Here is a 26,114-nt window from a genome sequence, read left to right on the forward strand (position 1 = left end):
GAATTAGGGAAAACTTGGTCCCACGATTTTAGGCTATTTTTACAGTAGAAAAAATATTGCACATTTATGAAAGTTTACTAGGGACAAATTTCAACTTACCTGTAAAATAGTAATGCCAGCCGTGGAGATGGCACTGTAAACCAAAAGGCAGAATGACTAAAGAAATTCTTGAAAATTTAACAATTATCTCTTCAGTATCCTTCCTGCTCCAAGATTTGCTATGGTGAGTTTTCCAAATGTTAACGACCTGGAAAAGCTCATTGTCTTTAAGACGTATCCCTTCTGAGTCTTGTGATTTGGTGGTTTCTTTATCCAAAACATATCATCCTCTATAAAACTCCCTGATCCTCAGATTTAACTTTTCAGTTTCTTTTTCCAAATACTCATCGGTGGTTTAATGGCTGTAGGCCCTAGGCTGTAGGCTGAGCCCCTAAGAGGTGAAGACTCATCCAAGCTGTTGAGACTCCCTCCAGGCAGGGGCAGTGAGACTATCTGGGTCTGAGATTATGTCATTAAGTTCTTTTTTTTTTTTTTTGGCGGGGGGAGACAGAGTCTCGCTCTGTCGCCCAGGCTGGAGTGCAGTGGTGTGACCTCCACTCACTGCTACCTCCACCTCTTGGATTCAAGCAATTCTTCTGCCTCAGCCTCCCAAGTAGCTGGGATTATAGGCACCTGCCACCACACCCAGCTAATTATTGTATTTTTAGTAGAGACAGGGTTTCACGATGTTGGCCAGGCTGGTCTGGAACTCCTGACATCAGGTGATCCACCTGTCTTGGCCTCCCAGAGTGCTAGGATTACAGGCATGAGTCACTACACCCGGCATCACTAAATTCTTTAACCAGAGAGGCTTCAGGTTTCAGACACACAGAAGCATAATTCTGACCATACAGAAACCTCAAAGTTTCTTCTGTCTTCCACCCAGTCAAAGTCTCCTTCAAAACTTTGAGTAAGTTTCTCTGCCACTTCAGGACACCGCTACACTAGAGACTGACCTAGAAACGTGGTTTGATTTGGCAAATTTTCTGTTAAAATGCCCCACACTTTTCTTATTAATAACTTAATAACTCCTTAAGTTATTAATAACTTATTAACTCCGCACTTAATAACTCCTACTAGAGTTATTTCTGACCTACTGTATTTACTTTCAGAATTTTCTGAAGCTTTAATCTTTCAGGCAAAGTACTATTTGAAGAACTCTTGAGTATTTACTTTCTGTAAAGGAAGTTCACATGTAGCAGCTTTCTCCTGAGTATCTAATTTGCAATTGCCTAACTGCTCAGTGACATCCACTGCTGTCTGTTCTTTGTGTTTGGCATTAGCTTTGAGATCAGCTTACTTTTTCATTATGCTTTTTTGGTGCAGCTGTGGTCTAATACTTGTTGAATTTGGTCTGTTTCCTGGTAGAATGGAGGAAACAAAGTCTGCTCATTATCACTGCTGCTGTCATTATGAGTGCTAGAAGAGCTAGATTCATACTGCTTTTCAAAGTGGCTAGGATTGTCAATATCTGATGTTTTAATGGCTTTACTGCATAACTGTACTTCTTTTCCAGAATGGCCACTTTGCCTTTCCTTTAATAGTTGAAAATCAGGATGCCTCTCCCCATACTGGAGTTCTGGGAATTTGTGCTTCAAAAAACTCAGATGCTTAATAACAAAAATTGCTGCAAAAAGACTTTCTTTCAGTAATATCATAGACTTTATTGGTTTTGAAATTTTATATTTAATTCCCAGCTTCTTGTGACATAAAGGATAACCCGAGTTTGACAAATAGAACGTTCATTCACTACATCGTTGTAGTGAGCAAGTGTAATGAACTTCCCCTTTTAGAAGCGTCTTCTTGTTTCAAAGTACTTGTCTGTTTAGTACCTGTGGCATTTAGAGAATGGTGGGAGCCCCGGCCTTGCGCAGCCCAGCACAGTCAGCCATAGGGGAGAGTAGTCTGCGGGTCGGGACCAGCTCCAGAGTCTCTCCCCGAGGCCCCATCTCCCTCCCTGGCCCAGATTATCTTAAGGGTGAATTCTTTTCAGCTATCCAGGTCGTAGGTATGTCCACATTTACACACGCTGTTCCAGAGAATAACAAATTAAGGAAAGTTCCTCAGTTTATTGTGACTAGTATAACCTTGATACCAAAACCAAGCATAGCTAATATGAAATAAATTATTGGCCAATCTTGCTTATGTAAAATCTAACAAGATAGGAGCAAAACAAGTCTAGTAGTATGTTTAAATATTTTATATGTATATATCTCATGTCTACAATGCTGACTGTAATACAGTTCTGACTGAGACTCCACAGTCTGCCTGATACTCCACAGGTTTAAGGGCACAGTTCCCAACGAGACTGCCCTTGCTGCAAGTACCAGTTAAAAGTTTGGTGGTCCCCAGACCACCTGTGCTTCCAGTGAACTGGCTGCAAATCTGGGGGTTCCCATGAATCCCCTCAAGTTTGATAATTTATGAAGTGAGTGACTGAACTTGGGAAAGCAGTAAGTTACACTTAAGTTACACTTTAATTATGAAGAATACAGATCAGGACCAGCCAAATGAGATACAGGGAACTGGGAGGGTTCCTAACACGGAGCTTCTGTGCTCTCTTCTCCTGGAATCATGGTGTGTCACCCTCTTGACACATCAGTATGCTCACCAATCAGGAAGCCTACCTGAGCTATGGTGGATGGAGATTTTATATGTAGGTGTAATGGAATAATTTGCCATGTGATTGAACTCAAACCTTCAGTGTTCTCTTCTTTCTTCCTTAGAGGCTTAGCTGGCTCAAACGCCATCCTTCTACACATGGTGGCCTTTCTGGTGAGCAGACCCCTTTCTGAGTCATCTTGTTAGCATAATCTCAGGAATGATCCGTCAGGCTCGTGAGTAACAAAGGCACTCCTCCTACCAAGGAAATTCCATGAATTAGAGGTTCTCTCCCAAGAACTAGGGTCAAAGACTGAATACATTATTTATTATACAATAATGACAAATTGAAATTATCTCAGGAATCTAAGAATAGTGTGTTAATTATCATTGCTTCATAACAGTTTATCCAAAAACTTAATGGCGTGAAACCTTAACTTACAAGAATTTAGGAGTAGCCTAGCTGGATGTGGTTCTAATCTTTATGTCTCACAAGGTTGCAGTCAGGAAGTAAGCTGGGGCTACAGTCATCTGAAAGCCTGACTCGGGGAGAATACACTTCCAAGGTGGCACACTCACATGGCGTTTGGCAGGAGGCCTCAGTTCTTCACCCCATGGGCCTTCTCATAGGCTCCTTGTGTGTCCTCACACTGTGACAGCTGGCTTTCTCCAGAACTAGTGATCCAGAAAAAGCAAGGAGAAAGCTGCAGTGCCTTTTAAGGACCTAGTCATTACTTTTTCTTTTCTTTTCTTTTTTTAAATTAAATTGAGATGGGTTAAATTGAGATGGGGTCTTGCTATGTTGACCAGGCTGGTCTCAAACTCCTGGTCTCAAGCAATCCTCCTGCCTATTCCTCCCAAAGTGCTGTTACTACAGGCAAGAGCCTGTAGTATTTCTTTATCCTGTTTGTTAGAAGGAAGTCACTCAGTTTAACCCATACTCAAAGGAATTAGTTTCCACCTCTTAAAAAGAAGAGTATGAAAGAATTTGTGGACATGTTTAAAAACCACCACAGATGGTTTATTCAAGAAAGTTCTTAATATGAATTAGTATTAATTTATTAATTCATTTGTACATTGAAGGAGAAAAACTCTGTGATCATATCACTAGATGAAGCAAAAGCACTTGATGAAATTTAACTCCATGATGAAACTTCTCAGCAAACTAAGAAGGGAACTTCCTTAATGTGATAAAGACTTTCATTAAATTTATAATTAATTTAGGAACAATTGACATACCTAATATTGAGGTTTTCTGTACCTAATATGATTCATCTTTCTATTTGTTAAACTATATTCTTTTGTTCTTCAGTATTTTAAAATTGTGCTTATATCAGTGTTTTACATTTGGAATTGCAAAATGATATAATGAAACATGAAGACTGGAAGTCCTCGCTAGAGCAATTAGGCAAGAGAAAGAAATAAAGGGCATCTAAATTGGAAAGGAGGAAGTCGAATCACCACGTTCATATATGTAGAAAACCCTAAAAGCTTCACCATAAAACTCTTAGAACTGATAAATAAATTTAGTAAGATTGCAGAATACAAAATCAGTATACAAAAATTAGTAGTGTTTCCATACATCAATAATGAACTAGCAGAAAAAGAAGAGAGTAATCCATATACAAAAGCTACCAAAAAATGAAATACATTTGACCAAGGAGTTGAAAAATCTCTACAAGGAATACCATAAAACACTGATGAAGGAAATTGAAGCAGGCACAAAAAATGGAAAGACATCCACTTTCAAGGATTTGAAGAATTAATACTGTGAAAATGACCACACTACGAAAAGCAAGCTATAGATTCAATGCAGTCCCTATCAAAATACCAGTGACAGTCTTCACAGAAATAGAAAAAACAATCCTAAAATTAATATGGGACCACAAAGGACTGCAAATGCCAAAGCAGTTCTGAGCCAAAAGGACAAAGCTAGAGACACCACACTACCAGACTTCAAGATATACTGCAAAGCTCTAGTAATCAAAACAGCACGGTACTAGCGTAAAACAAGACAATAGACCAATTGAACAGAATAGAGAACCTAGAAATAAATCCACATATTTATAGCCAGCTGGCAAAGGTGCCAAGAACATGCTTTGGGGAAAAGACAGTTTTCAATAAATGGTGCTGGGAAAACTGGATATACATATGCAGAGTGAAACTGCACCCCTGTCTTTCGCTATATACAAAAATAAGCTCTAAATGGATTAAAGACTTAAATGTAAGACAAAGGCACCAGAGACAAAGTGAGTCATCTCTTTTCTTTTATTATTATTTTTTAAAATATAGAGATGGGGTCTTGCTACGTTGCCCACGCTGGTCTCAAACTCCTGGGCTCAACTGATCCTCCTGCCTTGGCCTCTCAGAGTGCTGGGGTTACAGGTGTGAGCTGCCAGTGCCCAGCTAAATACTGTGTTTTCAGCCCATGTTTGCTTGCAATATGAAGACATTGCTATACTTATTGAAAAGAAGAGGCTGGAAGCGGTGGCTCATGCCTGTAATCCTAGCACTTTGGGAGGCCGAGGCAGGTGGATCACCTGAGGTCAGGAGTTCGAGACCAGCCTGGCCAACCCCGTCTCTACTAAAAATATAAAAATTAACCAGACTTGCTGGTATGTGCCTGTCGTCCCAGCTACTTGGGAGGCTGAGGCAGGAAAATATCTTGAGCCCAGGAGGCGGAGGTTGAGATGAGCCAAGATTGCACCACTGCACTCCAGCCTGGACGACAGAGTGAGACTCAAACAAACAAACAAAAAAAGAATTTGCTTATAAGTTGACCCATGTGGTTCCAACCTGTATTCAAAAAAACCAAAACTGCCGTTAGACCTAGAATCACACTTCTGCAAATCTAACCTACAGTTTTATCTGCGCAAACAACAACAAAAGCATCTCTTCAAGTTTATTTATTGCTGCATTGCTTATACTAAATTGGAAATAATCTAAAATGTCCATCAACATGGTTGTGCACCGTGATGTGCACCTGTAGTTGGGACTACTTGGGAGACTGAGGCAGTGCAATCTGATTGCACCTGTGAATAGCTCCTGCACTCCAGCCTGGACCAGCATGGCAAGTCCTCGTCTTAAGAGAATGGGCAAATATGGCCATAAGGTATTCATAGGATAAAACACTAGATAACAATGAAAATGAATTAAGAAGAACTACAAGTATCCATCATGGAAATACTTCACAGTGTTATGTGAACAAAATTAAAGCATTATACATATAAAAACAGTGAAGTTTTTATGTGTCTATTGAAAGTTTAACAATATGTAAGGCAATGCTGTTATGTCACTTACAATCCTTTCTTTGAAATGAAAGGGAAGTTGATGTATGTTTAAACTAGAAATCCCAGGAAAAAATCAGAAAGGTACCTGGGCTTAAAGAAAGATGCTAAATGGGGCCGGGCGCCATGGCTCACGCCTGTAATTCCAACACTTTGGGAGGCCGAGGCTGGTGGATCACCTGAGATCAAGAGTTCAAAACCAGCCTGGCCAACATGGCGAAACCCTGTCTCTACTAAAAATACAAAAATAAGCCAAATGTGGTGGCATGCACCTGTAGTCCCAGCTACTTGGGAGGCTGAGGCAGGAGAATTGCTTGAACCTGGGAGGCAGAGGTTGCAGTGAGCCGAGATTGTGCCGTTGCACTACAGCCTGGGCAACAGAGTGAGATTCCATATCCAAAAAAAAAAAAACAGATGCTAAAAGGAAAGCAAGGGCAAGTAAACGTCAAATCCATCTCATGCCATAGAACTACTTTTTTTTTTTTTTTTTGAGTCGGAGTCTTGCTCTGTCGCCCAGGCTGGAGTGCAGTGGCACCATCTCAGCTCACTGCAAGCTCCCCCTCCTGGATTTATGCCATTCTCCTGCCTCAGCCTCCCGAGTAGCTGAGACTACAGGTGCCTGCCACCTCGCCCGGCTAATTTTTTGTATTTTTAGTAGAGACGGGGTTTCACTATGTTAGCCAGGATTCTCGATCTCCTGACCTCGTGATCTGCCTGCCTCGGCCTCCCAGCATGCTGGGATTACAGGCATGAACCACTACGCCTGGCCTAGAACTTCTTACAACACCCTAAACCAGTACGTTTCAACCTGAAAAGATGTTCTAACGCAGAATAAAGAAAATAAAGTACAGATATTTCGTTCCCAAGGAGGGAAACTCTTCCTAGGTTCCCAAGTTCATGAACTTCACGTGCATACAGCAGGAATCTATCATCTTGAGGGAGTTCTTTCTTAAACCTATGGGTTTGTAAGATTTTAGTTTTCTATGCTGTCCTTTTTTGGTCATGCTTGTCAAGGAAGAATTGTTAAAAATCTATTTTAACACCTTCTGCCCTTATTCAGGGCAGTTAGAGACTTAAATTTTACATACACATACTACCTTTGAACCTTCAGTGTGGTGTTTACATACTGAAAGTTTGCAGTTGAATTTAGATCATGCTTTGAAGTTCCCTTTGTCAGACCACATTGTTTGTACCAAAGAAAGACTGCATTTTCTTTTTGTCTGTAATTATTTCCATAATTATTTAACTTGGTATAACGTGGTACTGTAAAAGCATAACCCAAGCCATTGTTTGCCTTAAGCAACATTTTAGATTTGGGGACGTGGTGTTTACTTTTACAAGCCTTTCTTAAGCCCCTTTAATTTATATCTCAAACTTGAGGATATCCATGAAAACAGTGGAAACTTTTTCTTCTCCGGATCTTGACACAAATCAGGGATGGAAGTGAGCAAAAGGAAGTGCTGTGGTTTTTATATCATTTCAATTGTATTGAGATAAGGAAATGGGATAGTTTATCCACTGTACTGCTCTTTTGGGAAAGTCTAGTTTGCACATAAGAGTAAAAGGAATTGGCATAACGTTTTAATTCCTTCTGCTCTATTCAGTCATTCCCTCAACAAATATTTATTTAGTATCGACTATGTGCCAAGCACTGTTCTGGGTGCTAAAAATATAAAGTGAGTGAAACAGACTAACCCTCCTGGCCTCATGGAGCATATATTCTGGAGCAGGTGGCAGGCAATAAAATACAGAGTAAATTATATCAAATTATATAGCATGACAAATGCTAAAGAGAAAGAAACAGCCAGAAAGGAGAGGAGTGCTAGGCGTGGGGATGGGTTCTGGATAGATTCTGCAGGTAGAACCAGTGGATTTGATGACAGATAGGAAATGGAATGCGAGAAGGAAAGAGGAAGTTGTCAAGAATGACTTGAGATTTTAGGCCTGGTTACATCTATGTAGTGATATTCTAAAAATAAAAATAAAAAAAGATTTTAGACCTGGGACTTTTAAGATTTTACACCAAGTAAAGAGGCTGTTAACGGAGGTGGGAAAGACTCAGGATCTAGCAAATTTGGGAGGGAAGAGGCAAGGAAAGATAAGTGACAAATTGTATAGTTGCTGATAACATTGTTAAGTCAATTTTTATACTATTTGAGCTGACTTTTTTTTTTCCCCCTTTGAGACAGTCTCGCTTTGTCGCCCAGGCTGGAATGCAGTGGCACAATCTCAGCTTACTGCACCCTCCACCTCCCAGGTTCAAGCAATTCTCTTGCCTTGGCCTCAGGTAGCTGGGATTACAGGCACTCACCACCATGCCCAGCTAATTTCTGTATTTTTAGTGGAGATGGGGTTTCACCATGTTGGCCAGGCTGGTCTCGAACTCCCTGCCTCAAGTGATCTGCCTGCCTCAGCTTCCCAAAGTGCTGGGATTACAGACGAGAGCCACTGTGCAGGCCCGAGTTGTCTTAAAAATAGCCCTTATAGCAGCCTGTGTCTTCTTTTAAGATGTTAGCAAGTTTTTTTTTTGATAAGACATTTATTTGCCTTTATTCAGAATTGCTAATTTTATGCTAATCTGACCCAGAATACTCGTGTGCCTTTCTCTTTAATCCTCATATTAGCTGTATTAGCTGGAATATTTTTGGTTGTAACAGAAAAATTAACTGTCTCTGACCTTAAAAATGGAATTTATTGGCTCTTAACTGAAGAGTCCCAAAGTAATTCAGGCTTCAGACAAGATTGCTTGAGCAGCTCATCGATGTCTCCCGGGATCTGGCCTCTTTCAGTCTCCTGGCTCTGCCTTCTGGTTCTCCTTCTGGGCCCAACATAACTGCCAGCAGTTTCTGGGACTGCCTTATTCATATTGAGTCTGAGAAGAGTGACTTTGTCACTGCAGGGCCTGTGAAAGTCCTGAGACTGTTAGACCAGCTCACCCCTGAACTTTTTGTGGCCTGGAAGATAGAATATGCCTAGCGTAGGAGCCTCTACTCCTGAGATCTTAGGGGAAATCTTTGCATCCTGAATTTTAAAAAAAAATTTAAATAGATACATAAGTGGAAATAAATGATTGATTTTTTTTCATATTGCTTTTGCATTGTACAAGCACCATGGTTACACAGCAAAAACAATTCCTCTTTAAAGCAATCAGGTGGGAAGGGAAAAAAAGTTGTATTTGGACATTAGTTTGATCAAGATAATTTTTCTTCTTAGAGATTTAATATTGTTGCCACTTGACCAACTGTAACTACGAAGGAACCATTAGATAATAATGGTTATATTATTAGATAATAATAAGTATGATAGTTATATATACTAGGCCAGAATTAGTGTTTCTCTACAAATTGACCAAGCAGTTGACAAAGAAAAATAAATTACCTTTTCTTGCCCCCACAAAAAAAGAACCAGTGTTTCTCAACAAGGAGAGTACTGTTACCATTTGGTTAATACAGTTCTTTATTTTGAAGGATTGTCCCTGCACATTGTGTTTTCTATCCTGGTCCCTGGTCAAACCATACGTCCTGTCGTATCCTAGACATTATTCCAACCAAAAAGTCACCTGCATTTTTTAGATCCTCTTAGGAGGGGATGGTAACTCAGCCACTGCTGATGCCTGACGGGAGCGCAAAGCGGGATTTTTGAGGAGCTGGGACTGAGACCCTGAGGAGTAGGCACCACTGGGCCTAAAAGGATTCCATGGGGTTGATTCTGGGAGTGTGGAAGGAAGCAGAGAGTGTAGATTGCTGTTGCCAGTTGAATGCCAGTGGCATTCAGGCAATTGACAGGAACAGCGAACCAAATCGGGGAAAAGAAAGTCCCTTCTCCCCTCTTCCAGCTTTCTCTAGTTCCCCAGTTGGCAGAGCCTCTCCAGGAGTCAGCTGGGAAGGACATATTGTCAGCAGCATCCCAGCTCCAGCATCAGAAAGCAGAGTCTATAGATAGAAGAGGGGCCTTTTTTTTTTTTGGCTGAAAAGCAATAGTGTAAAAAGGGACACAGTACTTTCTGTTTTTTAATCTCATTACTTTCCTGCCAGCGCCTTAACATGTAGTAACAAGTGGAATTTGGGCTTTGTCAGCAGCAAACCTGCCACTTACTGGTTGTGTTAATTTGGGCAAGTTTCTTTCTTTCTTTTTCTTTCTTTCTTTTTTTTTTTTTTGAGATAGAGTCTCGCACTGTCACCTGAGCTAGAGTGCAGTGGTGGGATCTCGACTCACGGCAATTTCTACCTCTCGGGTTCAAGCGATTCTCCTGCCTCAGCCTCCCGAGTAGCTGGGTTTACAGGTGCCCGCCACCACGCCTGGCTAATTTGTATTTTTAGTAGAGACAGGGTTTTCACTATGTTGGCCAGGCTGCTCTCCAGCGCCTGACCTCATGAGCCACCATGCCTGGCCAACTTGGGCAAGTTTCTTAACTTTGCGCTTCACTTTTTTTTCAGAGTTACGAAGATGAAAAAAGATCTTACAGGGTTCAATAAAAAATAACTTCCACTTTCCCATTTAACATATGTGCTCATGGTATACCTGACAAAACGCTGCACTTTGGATTAGAAAACCTGGGTGTTAGTTTGTGTATATACTAGCTATGTGGAATTCAGCAAGTTATTTATCTTCCTGAACCTATCTTTCCTCTGTAAGTAGGAATGATTTTACTTACTGTAAGGATCACAGAGATGGGATAATGCACGTAAAACTAATTTGTAAGTTATAAAAATGACAGTGATGATAGGATGCTAAGCAGGTACCATTAAATACCACCACATACCTCAGTTTCTCTGATTTAATCTGCACAAAAGACCTAGATCATCTGTTTTATGCTAGACTCTGAACTCTTTACCACCACATTAAACTCTTTTCTCCCTATTCAATTTAGCAGTACAGGTTGAGCATCCCTAATCCAAAAATCTGAAATCTGAAGTGCTATATAAAACCTGAAGCTTTTTGAGTGTCGACATGACGCTCAAAGGAAATGCTCACTGAGGTGTTCTGGGTTTCACAGTTTTGGATTCGAGTTGCTGAACCAATAAGTATAGATAGTGCAAATGTCACAAATTAAAAAAATCCAAAATCCAAAACGCTTCTGGTCCCAAGCATTTCTGGTAAGGAGTACTCAACTTGTACCCATAGTATGCCTATGGGGTGACCAAACCTTCTCCCCTTCCAGACAGTTGTGCAATAACTGATTGACTTCACCTGTTTTTGGTCATGTGTGCGTGTTCTAGAGAAACAGAAGAGTAACATAACACCTAGGCCTCTTAAATAAACAGCTGACAAACGTTACGAATCTCTTCAAAGTACAGACATGCCAAAGATTGCTGTATAGTACAATCTAGTTGTAATTGTGAGATTTTTGTTGTTGTCTAATACAGTTATACAAACAAAAAACTTTGGAGAAACTAGATAAGGGAATTTGTAGTACAAGGTTGAATGATGTTTTTTTGTAGTACAAGGTTGAATGATGTTTTGAAAACAGATTATTTATTTGAAGAATGTTTCAGAAACCTGGAAACATTTCTTTTGCATCTAATATTGAGGTCCTGGTGAAGGATATAAAACACACAAATGCATCAACTAACATCAACTATATATAATGCTATACTAGATTGTCTTGATTCTCTGGTCCTAGAAGAGTTTATACTTGTGTTGGGGAAACTATCTTGGCACAGAAGGAAAGTGAAGGATTTGAGTGGGGCAGGGACAGTTGAACAGAAATACAAAGGTTAAATGTGGGCTTGTTTTGATTATTAATTAATAATTGAGCATGGGGGAAAGGTAGAGTTGGAAAGTAATTTCAGGGGTGGCAATGAAATTGGTAACTTCAGAGTGATGGAGACGTGATGGTGGAAGTGTTACACAGTGGAACTTCCCCATCCCTGTTTTAGGTCATCACTTAGTTGCGTGGTTGGCTCTCTTTGCTCCTGGCCCACGGGCATTATTGTAAAACTTTCTAAAAGACCCTGTTATGAATATCTTACCCATAGCAAGATCTGACAGCGTAGACGCCAAGGCAGGCATTTCAGTAAGATTTCAGTGTATTACCTCAGATGCACTCAGACAACTCTTTAAGCAAGTTATTTTCTTCAGGGTTTATGTTTAGATTTGGGGGATATTGTTTTCTACACTGATGTAAATAACTGCGAGTGATGTTGCTTCGGTTGTACAAGTGTGTATTCTTCTAAGGATTGATGGGGAGGAGTGTAGAGATCGGGAAGGAATGGATGAGTTGCTTGTTAAGGGAAAAGATGGTATTCTTATGCTAATCCAGGCCCTGGATCAGGAGCAGAGCAGCCATGCGAACAATGGCCTTGGAGCCAGGAAGTCTGCAGTGAGTCTATTACTTCTCAGAAAGCTTGTCAGACCCGGCGCCTGGAGCTGCCTGGGGGGAGGGACCCCTGGAAAGGGGAGTTTTCTCCTTGCTATTTTATGGAATTGGCTGCTGGCCAGCTTGTTGGAAATTCCCAAACTTCTCTACTAGAAAGTGAAAATCAAGGGTGGGGGGCTTAACGGGAAGAGGAAAGAATGACTTTAGTCTGTTTTTTCAGCTGACTTCAGCCTTTTCCTGTTTTTTTTTTTTTTTTTTTAAGTTCCAATTGCACCGTTGGTTCAGTTGTCTTGTGTTTGAGAAGCCTTAAAATCTTTTACTTAAAAAAGAAATTATTTATATTTGAGTAATTCTGCCTTAATGTTATTTTCCTGTAAAGAAACGGTACCAGTCTGTGTATATAGCAAGGGGAAGTAAATTTATTTAGATGCCTATTTTGTCTGACTATTCAATAGCTTTTAAATGGCAGCATGATTTTAAAATTTTGATTATGCTGCATGTCAAATATGTGCATCTCCTCATTTTCTTCACGTTGCAAGATATTTTTAATTTAATGTAAAAATTCTGATGAATCATTTAGGAATTAAAAAATATATTTTATCGTTAGACGTTACATAATTTTAAGAATGATTGCAGCCGGGCACGGTGGCTCATGCCTGTAATCCTAGCACTTTGGGAGGCTGAGGTGGATGGATCGCCTGAGGTCAGGAGTTCAAGACCAACCTGGCCAACATGGTGAAACCCTGTCTCTACTGAAAATAGAAAAATTAGTTGGGCATGGTGGTGTGTACCTGTAGTCCCAGCTACTCCGAGGCTGAAGCAGGAGAATCGTTTGAACCCATGAGGTGAAGGTTGCAGTGAGCAGAGGTTGCACCACTGCAGTCCAGCCTGGGCAACAGAGCAAGACTTTGTCTCAAAAAAAAAAAAAAAAAAAAAAGGCTGGGCACGGTGGCTCATGCCTATAATCCCAGCACTTTGGGAGGCAGAGGCAGGAGGATCACCTGAGGGTGGGAGTTTGAGACCAGCCTGACCAACATGGAGAAACTTCGTTTCTACTAATAATACAAAAATTAGCCGGGCGTGATGGCGCATGCCTGTAATCCCAGCTACTCGGGATGCTGAGGCAGGAGAATCGCTTGAACCCAGGAGGTGGAGGTTGCGGTGAGCCGAGATCACACCATTGCACTCCAGCCTGGGCAACAAGAGCGAAACTCTGTCTCAAAAAAAAAAAAAATTGTTGAAAAATAAGGTTAATATTTTGCTATGTGATTATAGAAACAGTTAATATGAGACAAAGGAGAAGTGCTCAGTTATTAATAATTACATCTGTTTGTTGAAATGTTTACTGAGATGTAATATTACTAACTCAAAAGAGTTAGTAATATCTCTGTTTTGTGGCGAAGGAAACGGAGACCTAGATAGCTTAAGTAATTCCCCAAAATCACACAGCAAATAAATACTGGAGCTGATTTTTAAAAATTATTTGTATTTTATTATTTTATGAGTGAATACCACATCAATGTATGTGGTGTTAATGCCTTTATTAATACAGTTTTTAGACGAATGGTGTTCTGGGACCCTCCCCTCTTGTCACTCTCTTGGATGGCCATCTTACCCAGAGTCGTAGCTGAATATCACCACGCTTTTGGCATAACCAGTTTGTATGTTCAGCCCCAAATGTGTCTTGTAAGTTTCAGAACCAAATGCCCATTAGACGTTCCCTTTGGGTAATCTCAGATCTCTAAATTTGAACCTTTGATCTCTTCACTCCTGTCAAAATCACTTATTCCCATTTCAGTAACTGTTCATGCCACAGATGTGGGAATCTTCTTTGACGCCTCACTTTCCTTTACTCTACATTTAATCCATTGCTAAGTACCACTGAGTTTTTTTTGAGACAAGCCTCGTTCTGTTGCCCAGGCTGGAGTGCAGTGGCATAATCAAAGCTCACTGCAGCCTTGAACCCCTGGGTTGAAGAGATCCTCCCACCTCAGCCTCCCTAGTGTCTGGGACTACAGGTATGCACTACCATGCCCAGCTAATATTTTTAAGTTTTTTGTACAGATGAGGTCTTGTTGTGTTTCCCAGGCTGGTGTTGAACTCCAGACCTCAAGTGATTCTCCCGCCTCAGTCTTCCAAAGTGCTGAGATTACAGGTGTGAGCCACATTGCCAGCCAAAAATTATTTTTCAAGTATAGCATGAGTCCGTCCACTAGACCGCTGCTACCCTATCCTTTTTTTTTTTTAATTCACCCATCTGCACACGGATTCTGCCCTAATCTTAACCACCATTATCATTCTCCTAAATTTCCACAATATTCTCCTTACTGATCTGTTTGCTTTTGCCGTTATCCCCTCCAGTCCATGATATAGAAGTCAGATGATGCCCACTTAGGCTTAAATCCCAAGTCCTTCATATGCCCTTGCCTGATCTGGTCTTTGTCTTCTCTGCCTCTTCACCCTCATCTCCCACCACACTATCTCTTATTCTCAACTTTTCAGGCATTGTTTTCTCTTTGCTTTTCTCTCCCAGGGTGTTCCCTGTGCTTAGAATTTCCCCTCTTTCTTTGCCTGGCTGACTCTTTATTTTTCAGATCTCAACTGAAAGGTCACTTCTCAGCATTGCTTCCCTTTCCCCTCCATCTGGATTAGAGGGGGGTCACTGCCCCTATTCCTTCAGGACCTGGCACTTTTCTTCCTTTGCACTTACCACGAGTTATGATTGTGTATCATTTGTGTTTTCTTGTTTGGTGTCTTGAGTATCTTAATTGTTTTGTTTAATGACTCTGAACTCCATGAAGGCTGGGACTGTTCGGCTCTAAACAGTGTATTCTTGGTATCTAATACAGAATCATGCATAGTACAGACACTTAATAAACATTTAGTGAATACATTAATAATTCAATGGTAAGAACACTGTTTCCACAGGACTCCAACGTTGGAAGGGATAACATAGATTATTTAGTCTAGGGCCGGGCTTAGTGGCTCACGCCTGTAATCCCAGCACTTTGAGAGGTTTAGGCGGGTGGATTGCTTGAGTCCAGGAGTTCAAGACCAGCCTGGGCAACATGGCAAAACCCCATCTCTACAGAAAACACAAAATTAGCCAGGCTTGGTGAGACGTGCTTGTGGTCCCAGCTACTCAGGAGGCTGAGGTGGGAGGATTGCCTGGAGCCCAGGAGGCAGTGAGCTGAGATTGTACCTCTGCTCTTCAGCACTTGGCAACAGAGTGAGACCCTGCCTCAAAAAAAAAAAAAAAAATTTAGTCCAGTCTCTCTTTTTATCACGTTGGTCATGTCTTTGACAAAGGTGCACTCAAACTTTATTCCTTATGTACTCTGTGAGCAAAATCCCTGGGTTCTTTTGGTTGTATCTCAAGTGGAGTGGTTGCTATGTCCTTTGCATTCCTGTCATTCTTCTCTCAAGTGCTTAGGAGGCCTGGCCAGGTGGAATAAAGTAAGATGGTTGTCCTCTTTGATTACTGCAGCATTTCCAAACATGGATGAGAGGAGGGAACTTCTATTTAGCACCTACTGTGTACCCGGCTCTCCTTAATAGTTTAAAATGTGTATTTACATTATATAATGTATATAAAATCAGGCAGGGAAGTATAGGATAGTTGTTAACATGTAGAATCTGGAATCAGACCTCCTTGATATTAATTATGACTCTACTTACCTGTTGTGTGAGCTTTGATAAGTTCCTTAAAGTCGACCTGCCTGTTTCTTCATCTGTAAAATTAAAATAATAATTTAACCTTTAAATAAGTTGGTTGATGGTTTGATAACTTAATATATGCAAAGCATTTATGACAGTACTGGCACATAGAGGTTAATATGTGTTAGCTATTATTTTATGTGAGTTCCTTAATTTTAAAAATATTTACATTTATTTAATTTATTTTAAAAATTGTTTTAAATACGTGCTTGCTATTATCTCATTTGGTTCTCAAAATAACTGTCAGTTAATAAATATCACTCCAGATTTGTTTGTTTGTTAAGATGGGGTCTTGCTGTATTGCTGAGGCTGGAGTGCAGTGGCTCTTAACTGTTGTGATCACAGTGCATTCTAGCCTGGAATTTCTGGGCTCAAGTGATCCTGTTTGAGCCCAGGATTACAGCTGAGATTACAGGCAGTCGCCACCACAGTTGGCCTCATTCCAGTTTTAAAGATGAGGAAACTTATTCAGAGAGGTTAAGTTAAAGGCAGATCCAGAATTTGAGCTTGTGCCAGGGTAGCAGGGTCATGGATGTTTTTGTGGAAGGAATCACACACAGCCCTTTCCTCTGAAAGGGAAAGCACTTAGAGTCTTGAAGCCAGCCAGCTCTGCAGGATGCCTTGGTTGTAGCTCTAATGAGACAAGGCCACATATTAGCTTTAAATAAACTAATGAAACAGTGACAATGAAAGATGTAACATGGCATAGTGGTCAGTCTCCTGCCCAAGACTGAGCTCCTTGCAGCAGGAGCAACCATACTCATATTCGTATTTCTGGTACCTAACACTGGGTCGGTAATATGTACTGTAGATGCAGGCCGGTTGCAGTGGTTCACACCTGTAATCTGAGCACTCTGGGAGGAGGCCAAGGCCACAGGATTGCTTAAGGCCAGGAGTTTGAGACCAGCCTGGGCAACATATTGAGACTCCCTGCCCCCACCCCTATTAAATTAAAAAAAAAAAGTGTTGTTGGTGAATAAGTGAGTAAATTAATAAGGGAAAATTTGGAGAGGGGTAGAGACCTAGCAAGGGAGGCAGGACCAAAGTCAGGGTTTCTGGCACGGTCACTGGAGAGTGGTAGCCAGTGGAGGAGGAGGAGCAAGCAAGAAAGGTGTGGGTTTGATTTAGACAGGTGGAGTGTGATTCTAGTAGAAATATTTAATGGGAAAATTGAAATGAGGAAGAGAGATTAGGATTGGAAATACACTGGAAACTTCTCTTGAATTTGAAACCTGGAACATGTATCCTTAGAATGACAGTTGAATTATTTCAAGAAGTTTTCAAAGAAATGCTGTTAAATCATGTGACAAACATTATTCTATAGTTACTTTAGACTTTACATCTTTTTCTCTCAGCATTATGTGATGGAAAACAATTTCATATTAGAGAGATAAGAGATTGTAGGGATTTTTAGAACTAGGCCACATATAAAATACACATATAAATGATACCTTACTGTAAATGTTCTTTGCCTCAGTACTGTAAATAACTTTGGAGAGCTAATTAGAGTGAAAATTCTTGCGCAGATATTATAAAATAGAAAGCTCGGGTTATTAATGTAGAAATCACACCAAGGTCATTGTGTCATAGATAAGCAAAATCTTTGTCATTCAGGAATAGTTCAAGCTGAAAATCAATAAAATCAAACCACCTGAAACAATGGGATGGGGGTAAAGTAGAATGATACTTATCTTGATACTAACTAGCCTTTCCCCCCGTTATTTATTTAACAATTTTACTTTGAGGCCTTTAAAAGTTCACTGTCTATATTAATAATCACCAAACCTTAATTGGAGGGGTTGTGCTTCCTGTCATCCATATTAGAAGTTCAATTTTATCTTAATAAAGTCAAATTTGCAATATTTTAGGAAATAATTTTTTTAAGATACCGCTTTTTTCCTTTTTTTTCTTTTCCCTTCCCTTCCCTTCCCTTTTCCCTTCCCCTTTCCCTTCCCTTCCCCTTTCCCTTCCCTTCCCTTTTCCTTTCCCTTCCCTTCCCCTTTCCCTTCCCTTCCCCTTTCCCTTCCCTTCCCCTTTCCCTTCCCTTCCCTTGTCCCTTCCCTTCCCTTCCCTTGTCCCTTCCCTTGTCCCTTCCCTCCCCTTTGGTGGAGTCTCGCTCTGTTGCCCAGGCTGGAGTGCAGTGGCACGATCTTGGCTCACCGCAAGCTCTGCCTCCTGGGTTCACACCATTCTCCTGCCTCAGCCTCTTGAGTAGCTGAGACTACAGGCGCCCGCCACCGCGCCTGGCTAATTTTTTTGTATTTTTAATAGAGACTTCTTCACTATGTTAGCCAGGATGGTCTTGATCTCCTGACCTCATGATCTGCCCGCCTCAGCCTCCCAAAGTGTTGGGTATTGGGATTACAGGCATGAGCCACTGCGCCTGGCCTTTTTTTTTTTTTTTTTGAGATGGAGTCTCTCTCTGTCGCCCGGGCTGGAGTACAGTGGCACAATCTTCAATCTCGGCTCACTGCAACCTCTGCCTCCCGGGTTCAAGCGCTTCTCCTGCCGCAGCCTCCTGAGTAGCTGGGATTACAGGTGCCCGTCACCATGCCTGGCTGATTTTTTGTGTTTTTAGTAGAGATGGGGTTTCACCATGCTGGCTAGGCTGGTCTTGAACTCCTGACTTCAAGCGAGCGCCCACCTTGATCTCCCAAAGTGCTGGGATTACAGGTGTGAGCCACCGCACCTGGCTCCCTTTTTTTTTTTTTCCTTTAATGATGAAGCATACTCTTTAAATATGTATAATTTTCACCTGGCACGGTGGCTGACACCTATAATCCCAGCATTTTGGGAGGCTGAGGTGGGCGGATCACCTGAGGTCCGGAGTTTGAGACTAGCCTGGCCAACATGGTGAAATCCTGTCTCTACTAAAAATACAAAAATTAGCCAAGTGTGGTGGTGCACACCTGTAATCCCAGCTACTCAGGAGACTGAGGCAGGAGAATCACTTGAACCTGGGAGGTGGAGGTTGCAGTGAGTCAAGATGGTGCCATTGCACTCCAGCCTGGGTGACAAGAGCAAAACTCCATCTCAAATAAAATAAAATAAAATGAATACATATGTGTAATTTTCTAGGTCACATTCTTTTTCTATCTATAGAATAAATTATTTATTAGAAAGACAGGCTATTTTCATTATATCTACTAGCATTTGCAAGAATGTTGATGGTTACCCTTATGTTTTAAATTTGACTTTTCCTGTTTAAGTCTTATTTGGGAATTTTCATGTTATTAATAAAATAATTACTTTAGAATAGCCAGAAAAGACTATTGAGATTGTTTAATATACTTCCCTTGTACATATGGCTTATCTGAGATCAGGAGAGGTTGCAGCCTATTACTAAATTATTTGAAGTTTGAAATTATAGTGCCCCCCCAAAAAAAAAAAAAAGCAAAGATAGCTTTAATCTTTTAAAATGTATTTCGTGGTTTAAAGGTGTGTTTGGGCATTTGTTTCCCTTTTAGTTTTTGAAAATTTTCCAGAATTCAGTTGTATTCCTTACGTTTTAAATGTTTTTGTCTTTCAGGAGTCATAAGAAAGCAGTGGGAATTGAAGTCATTGTCAAGTGCTTGCGATCTTTTACAAGAAAATCTCACTGAATGATAGTCATTTTAAATTGGTGAAGTAGCAAGACCAATTATTAAAGGTGACAGTACACAGGAAACATTACAGTTGAACAATGACTCAGCTATATATTTACATCAGATTATTGGGAGCCTATCTGTTCATCATTTCTCATGTTCAAGGTAAATCAGTGTTCGTTTTAGTAATGTATTTCTGTATATAAAAAGCACTATTTCTTGCTTCTGTTCTTTCTACTCATCCCTGTTTGAATACTTAGGCCCAGCCTACTAGCACAGCTTTTAGGAAAGAAACAAAGATGAAACACATGCCAAATAATTTTTTTAACTTGGCTGTGATGGAAACATTGTCAAGTGTTTTTGAAATCTCATTCTTTCTGAGTCTGTCTTCTCCTTCACAACATAGGCGTGATGATACACAGCATTAGGTCTTGTGAGGATTAAATGAGATAAAGTATGTAAAGCCACCTCAGTTAGTGGCTGAAAGACAGGGTAATAGATATTCTAGACTGAGCTTCAAAATTCCTCTTTCCTTTAAAATACAATAAGGAACAAGTGTAAATAATAATTTAAAAAGCATTTTATTGGCTAGGCACGGTGGCCCATACCTGTAATCCCAGCACTTTGGGAGGCTGAGGTGGGAGGATCATGAGGTCAGGAGTTCAAGACCAGCCTGGGCAACATAGCAAACCCTCGTCTTTACCAAAAAATACAAAAACTAGCTAGGTGTGATGACAGGTGCCTGTAATCCCAGCTACTAGGGAGGCTGAGGCAGGAGAATCACTTGAATCCCGGGAGGCAGAGGCTGCAGTGAGCCGAGATCGTACCACTGCACTCTAGCCTGGGCGACAGAGCAAGACTCTGTCCCCACCCCACCCCCCAGAAAAATTTCATTTTATTGTTGTCAAAAGACTTTAGAAAGATAACTGGCACTTGTCTATGCTGAATACTAAAATTTCTTCATAGAGCACTGACAGTTTGTTTATGACCAATAATGTAATTTTGCTACTATGTGTTCACAACTCAGAACTCCCAAACAGGAAGTTATTGTGATGACTCTTAGGACCAGATGGCCTGTGTTTGCACATAAGCTTTTTCCTGTATGGTTTAAGTAGGATTATATTTTAAGCTGAAAAGACAGTACTGTTTTGCAAGAGGATTTTAGATAAAACTTACTGGATGTCTTCATACTCAAGTTTTTTACTTCACAGGTTGCTTTTTCCTAACGTTTTATTCGCAGTGATCTGGATTAATATCTGCTGTTAAAAAGAAACATGATTAACATCATAAAGCTTTTGATATTTTCTTTTTTTTTTGAGACGGAGTCTTTCTTGCCCAGGCTGGAGTACAGTGGCGCCATCTCAGCTCACTGCAAGCTCCGCCTCCCGGGTTCACGCCATTCTCCTGCCTCAGCCTCCCAAGTAGCTGGGATTACAGGTGCCCACCACCACGCCCGGCTAAGTTTTTGTATTTTTAGTAGAGACAGGGTTTCACCATGTTAGCCAGGATGGTCTCAATCTCCTGACCTCGTGATCCACCCTCCTCGGCCTCCCAAAGTGCTGGGATTACAGGTATGAGCCACTGCGCCCAGCCGGTATTTTCATCTTAAAGCACATAGAATGAAATCTATAGCTTCTTTTTATTTTGCCTTAGTATTATAATAATATCCTTAGTATTAACATGCTTGAAATACAGAGCCTTCAGCAAAAGCCACTTTTACTTGTGAAACACCAATTTAGTACAATACCTTTACTTCAATACCCGTTACATGCCTTGTTGATCAGCATCAACCAAAGCTGCTATAGTTTTAAAGATGAGTTAAATTCATAGTAATATTATATTTGCTACCTCACTCCCAGGTAATCTCCATTTTGGCATAAGTTTTTAAAAATTCTGTTTAGATCACACATAGGCAATATGATACAAAATTCTCAGTCCTTGCCCCAATTCACGTTCTTCTATAATAAACTTTTATTAGATGGAATAAGTTGGTAATTAGTTACTATGTAAAAGCAAAAGATCTTATTAAGAATTACATTTCTCTGATAAAGAGTGAAATTTGTTACATTTCCTTTCAAAAAAAATTGTTTTGATAGTTGCTTCAAATAACATAAAAATGTTTGCTCTTAAAGCTAAAACCAACGTAGAAACGTTATTTCTTAGAGATCATTAGGAAGGATTTAGAAGGGTATTAATGGAAATAACTTTTGACTTTAGCTCTAGCTTTATCTTGTTTTGAATTGTGTCTCAGGAAAATAAACTTATCTGTACCTTGGTTTCCTTGATGTAAAATAGAAATAATAATGCTTATCCTAGATATAAACAAGAATGTTTTGACCATCAACTGTTAGGGTATAAATTTAAGTGCTTTACAGTGAGATGAAGTTTGAATAGAAAAATGAGTCATCTGATATTAACAGCTGATAGAGACTTCTTTTTTTTTTTTAAGACTTGGTCACAAATTTTACAGCAAGATATATTAATATTGGGTAGATATTTAGTCCCTTTTTTGAATTTTGTCACAAATTTCAGAAATGGATTTTAGTTTTAAGTAATTAATAATGACTTCAATAGAGATTTATTTTTAACATAGGTGGTAGATGTTTGCTGTTCATTCAATTATTGAGTAGTGTCAAGGCTGACATGTCTGTAATTTTCTTGACATTTCCCTTGTGGTTCCCAAGTGGCTACTGTTATCTGCATTTGAGGCAGGTAAAACGGGGAAAGGGTCAGCGTTGGCCTCAACTAGACCTGATACCAGGAAAGCAAAAGTATCACAGATTTTATCGTAAGTCCTAATCATTCTCATAGCAAGAGCTACTGGAAACCAGAGAAACAGTATTGTCACAATTGGCTTAATCTGTATCCATTGCCTAGGGCTGGATGTGTTGTTCCCCCAAACAAAATCAGAGTTTGGTTAACTGGGAAAAGGGGAAAAATAGGTATCAATTGGGCAACAAAAAGGGTCTGGGAGAGATTTAATTTCTTCCATCAATTAGAATGTTTTCCTCTACAAATAATTTTTAAAAATTTAAAAGAGCTTAAACATGACATTTTGGGTTAGGTGATTTTTATTTTTTTAAAAAGACTTGAACAATAAGGAGAATGTAGTAACACACAAGAAGTCTGGATATAAGGGGACTGTAGTTGATTATGTGGCTCATCAAGACCCACCTTCTTTGTCTTTTCAACTGTGCCATCTCTAAATGTCAGGTTAGCCACAGTGTCACAGTGTGGCTGCTGAGAGACCAGACATCACATGCAGATGAGGTAAGCTTGAATTGTCAATGCTCAATTAAAGAAGAGGGACATCTATTTGTATCTCTTTTTAATTGATAAATCTTTCCCCAATCACTCATCCTCTCCCCAGCAGACTTCCTTCTCATCTTAGTGGCCAAAATTCATTGTATGCTCTTATGTTAAATCACTGGCAAGGGGAATGGAACTGAAATTGTTGGATTAGACCAACAATTATCTCTGCTGAGAGTAGAGGGCTGCGCTTCCCTGAATCACATAGGGGAGGGGCAGACCCTTAATGTGTGTGTACATGTGCACATGCCTGTTGCCAGCAAGGGAAGGAGGGGAAGAATAAGAGTATCTGTTGCCGGGTACCACATTTGTCAACCTGACGTCATACATATGCTAAAATGCTCATGTTGCTATGAAATTTTCAGTTCCTTTTCAAAGTGTTCTATACTCCAGAGTTGCATCCATTTAGTACACGCAGCTACTAATCCAGGACTTGTGGCTGGTGCGAAGCCCTCTCCTTCAGGTCCAGGTGCCTCTTCAGGGTCCAGCAGTGTATGGTTAAAAGCAGTTATCAGTGCACAGTATACCCAGTATCCAGTGACGAAAATGAAGTGGGATAAGTACTATATAAAACTCCCATTCAGAGGAAGAAAAATTGGAAACAACCTCAGTATTCACTGCTCCATAGCATATAGATTAATGATGCTTAGCCTGTTTGTCAGCCTCCAGTTTTATTTTCTGGGAGGATTTGCCTTCTCTCTGGTGTTCCTTGGCTAGTGTTTCTGCCTTGATGGTCACATACGAGATGGAATTAGTGTATAATGATCTTTGTGGAGACTGCACAGCTTTAGCAGCCTGCTTTCTGTTAGTATGGAGGTCTGATTACTGGAAATTGTCCTATGGATTGAAAACTCACAGTCTGACTGAGTCAGCCTGGGATATCTTTGGCAGTGCAGTTCCCATAAAGTTGTAGTAGCCCTACATTCTATTTTCTTTGGTCTCTTTGTTTTCATTCCATTAAACAGTTAAATATCTTGTCTAGGTTTGTGTTCTGAGAATTTCTGACCTAGCCACTGGCCTCTGCTTTGCCCGTTCTCCTTGCCTTTGGTTTAATGACCTCCGCTCTGAGGCCCTCTGCTCCTTTCCCATGCTAGAAAATGACCTGCTTTATTTGGTATCATAGCACTTATCTATGAATAAATATTAAAATAGCACCAAATGTCAGTATTTATTCGTCTTTATTGTCTTTCTCTGTCCAAGACTGTAAGCTTTAATATATATGGGACTTTGTTTTGTTTACTCTTCTAGTCACCCAGGGCTTAAAACAGTGGCTAGCACTGTGTACTCAGTACATTTTTGTTTAATGGATGAATACAGTTAAAGTGAAAAGAGCATGTTGCAAAACTACTTTCTTAGCCATACATTTTTACACTGACCAACCCAGTAGCAACAAGCACCTGTAACAACCCATTTGTAGGCCGGTCGCGGTGGCTCAAGCCTGTAATCCCAGCACTTTGGGAGGCCGAGACGGGCGGATCACGAGGTCAGCAGATGGAGACCATCCTGGCTAACATGGTGAAACCCCGTCTCTACCAAAAAATACAAAAAACTAGCCGGGTGAGGTGGCGGGCACCTGTAGTCCCAGCTACTCGGGAGGCTGAGGCAGGAGAATGGCGTGAACCCGGGAGGTGGAGCTTGCAGTGAGCTGAGATCCGGCCACTGCACTCCAGCCTGGGCGAAAGAGTGAGCAGAGCGAGACTCCGTCTCAAAAAAAAAAAAACAAAAAACAACGCATTTGTAGTATCTGATTATCTTTTTTCACTAAGGATCTAGAACTCCTTGGAGAAATCACTTGAGTTTAAGTTTGACAGGGAAAGAGCAAGGTGATCTTGGTATCTTGGCCAGAAAGCAAGGAGACAAGTTCAAAGGATTCAGTGACAGGCTTGAATTGGACACTAATTGCAGTGGATTCAAACAAATCAAGTATGTTTAAATCCATGCATTTGTAATGACACTTTAGAAAAAAACTAGTTAAGGCTGGGGGCTATGACTTACACCTGTATGTGCCAACACTTTGGGGGGCCAAGGCAGGAGGATAACTTGAGCCTCAAGAGTTTGAGACCATCCATGGCTAAACTGGGAGTCTCTTTAAAAAAAAAAAAGAGGTTGAGACCAGCCTGGGCAACATAAAGCTGGTCTCTACAAAAAAAAATTTTTTTAATTAGCTGGGTGTGGTGGTGTGTGCCTGTATTCCTGGATGAGGCGGGAGGATCACTTGAGTCCAGGAACTTGAGGCTACAGCGACCCATGATCACGCCACTGCACTCTAGTCTGGGCAGCAGAGCAAGACTCTATCTCTAAAAAAGAAAACAACTAGTTCAAGTCATTAATTTTGAAAATTGGTAAATAGAGGGGGAAATCAAGCATTAATCTTGCCTTTCTGATATGAACTGTGCCACCTGTATCCAATTAGTAGGTGAGGGAAAGCATCTCATAGATGTATTCCAAGTCATAAAAAAAGAAGAGAAATTATAGGATTTAGATACATTATTTTATACTATGCTAATTGAATTAGTGAATCTAGACCTTAAAAACAGAGATAAGCAGACATTTGGTTCTCTCCTCCCCACAACATGCAGAGCAGCTGCATTTCAGTGCTCAATAGACACATGTGGCTTGTGGGTCTCATATTGGACAGCACAGTTCTCGAGCTAACTACCATTTACAAAATCCATAGAGAACAAGAGGACATGTTAAATGATGCCAGGAGGATGTTATCAGAAATTCCAGACTGTGGTAAATGCTATACTGGTAAATACTGGACAAGTTACCCAATGTGTTCAAGTAAATCTCAAGGTCAGGAAGAGGAAGAAGAAACTGGTAGATTAAGAGACTTGGAGACAACCAGGTGTGATGTGTGAACCTTATTTGGATCCTGATTCAAGGAGACTACTAAAGCAATTTGTAACATTTATGATACAATTGGAAATTAGAAAGCAATTTATAACATTTATAATGTAATTGGAAATTTGAGCATTGCGTTGATGTTTGATAATATTGGTAAGGATAAGGAATTACTACTAATTTTTTAGATGTGATAATTGTGTTTTTTTTTTAAGTCCTTATCTTTTAGAGATACACATTGAAATATTACAGATAAAAGGACATATCTGATATTAGCTTCATAATTACTTGAAAGGGGGAAGGAGTGAAACAAGAAGGGCCATAAATTGATCATCATAAAAGCTGGGCTATATGGGTACGTGTGGGTTCATTGTACAGTTTTCTCTACTTTTATAAAAGGTTTCTGGCTGGGTG

At 40.3% G+C, this 26,114-nt stretch overlaps 1 protein-coding gene and 1 pseudogene across 6 annotated transcripts in view; one reads left to right on the forward strand and one right to left on the reverse strand.

Moving 5' to 3' along the window:
* The window catches only part of LOC117082245, a 99,081-nt pseudogene extending 97,150 nt beyond the window's left edge, over window positions 1-1,931 (reverse strand).
* The window catches only part of BMPR1A (bone morphogenetic protein receptor type 1A), a 166,046-nt gene that overhangs the window by 97,216 nt on the left and 42,716 nt on the right, over window positions 1-26,114 (forward strand). For all 6 annotated transcript variants that reach the window (XM_033209015.1, XM_033209016.1, XM_033209011.1 and 3 more), the window contains one exon: window positions 19,493-19,712. In XM_033209015.1, the coding sequence (XP_033064906.1) occupies window positions 19,646-19,712 (67 nt within the window). In that variant the 5' untranslated portion in view covers window positions 19,493-19,645. The remainder of the gene's footprint in view (window positions 1-19,492; window positions 19,713-26,114) is intronic.

This window comes from Trachypithecus francoisi, unplaced genomic scaffold (assembly GCF_009764315.1).
Source record: "Trachypithecus francoisi isolate TF-2019V2 unplaced genomic scaffold, Tfra_2.0 Lachesis_group9, whole genome shotgun sequence".
In the NCBI taxonomy this organism is placed as follows: Eukaryota; Metazoa; Chordata; class Mammalia; order Primates; family Cercopithecidae; genus Trachypithecus; species Trachypithecus francoisi.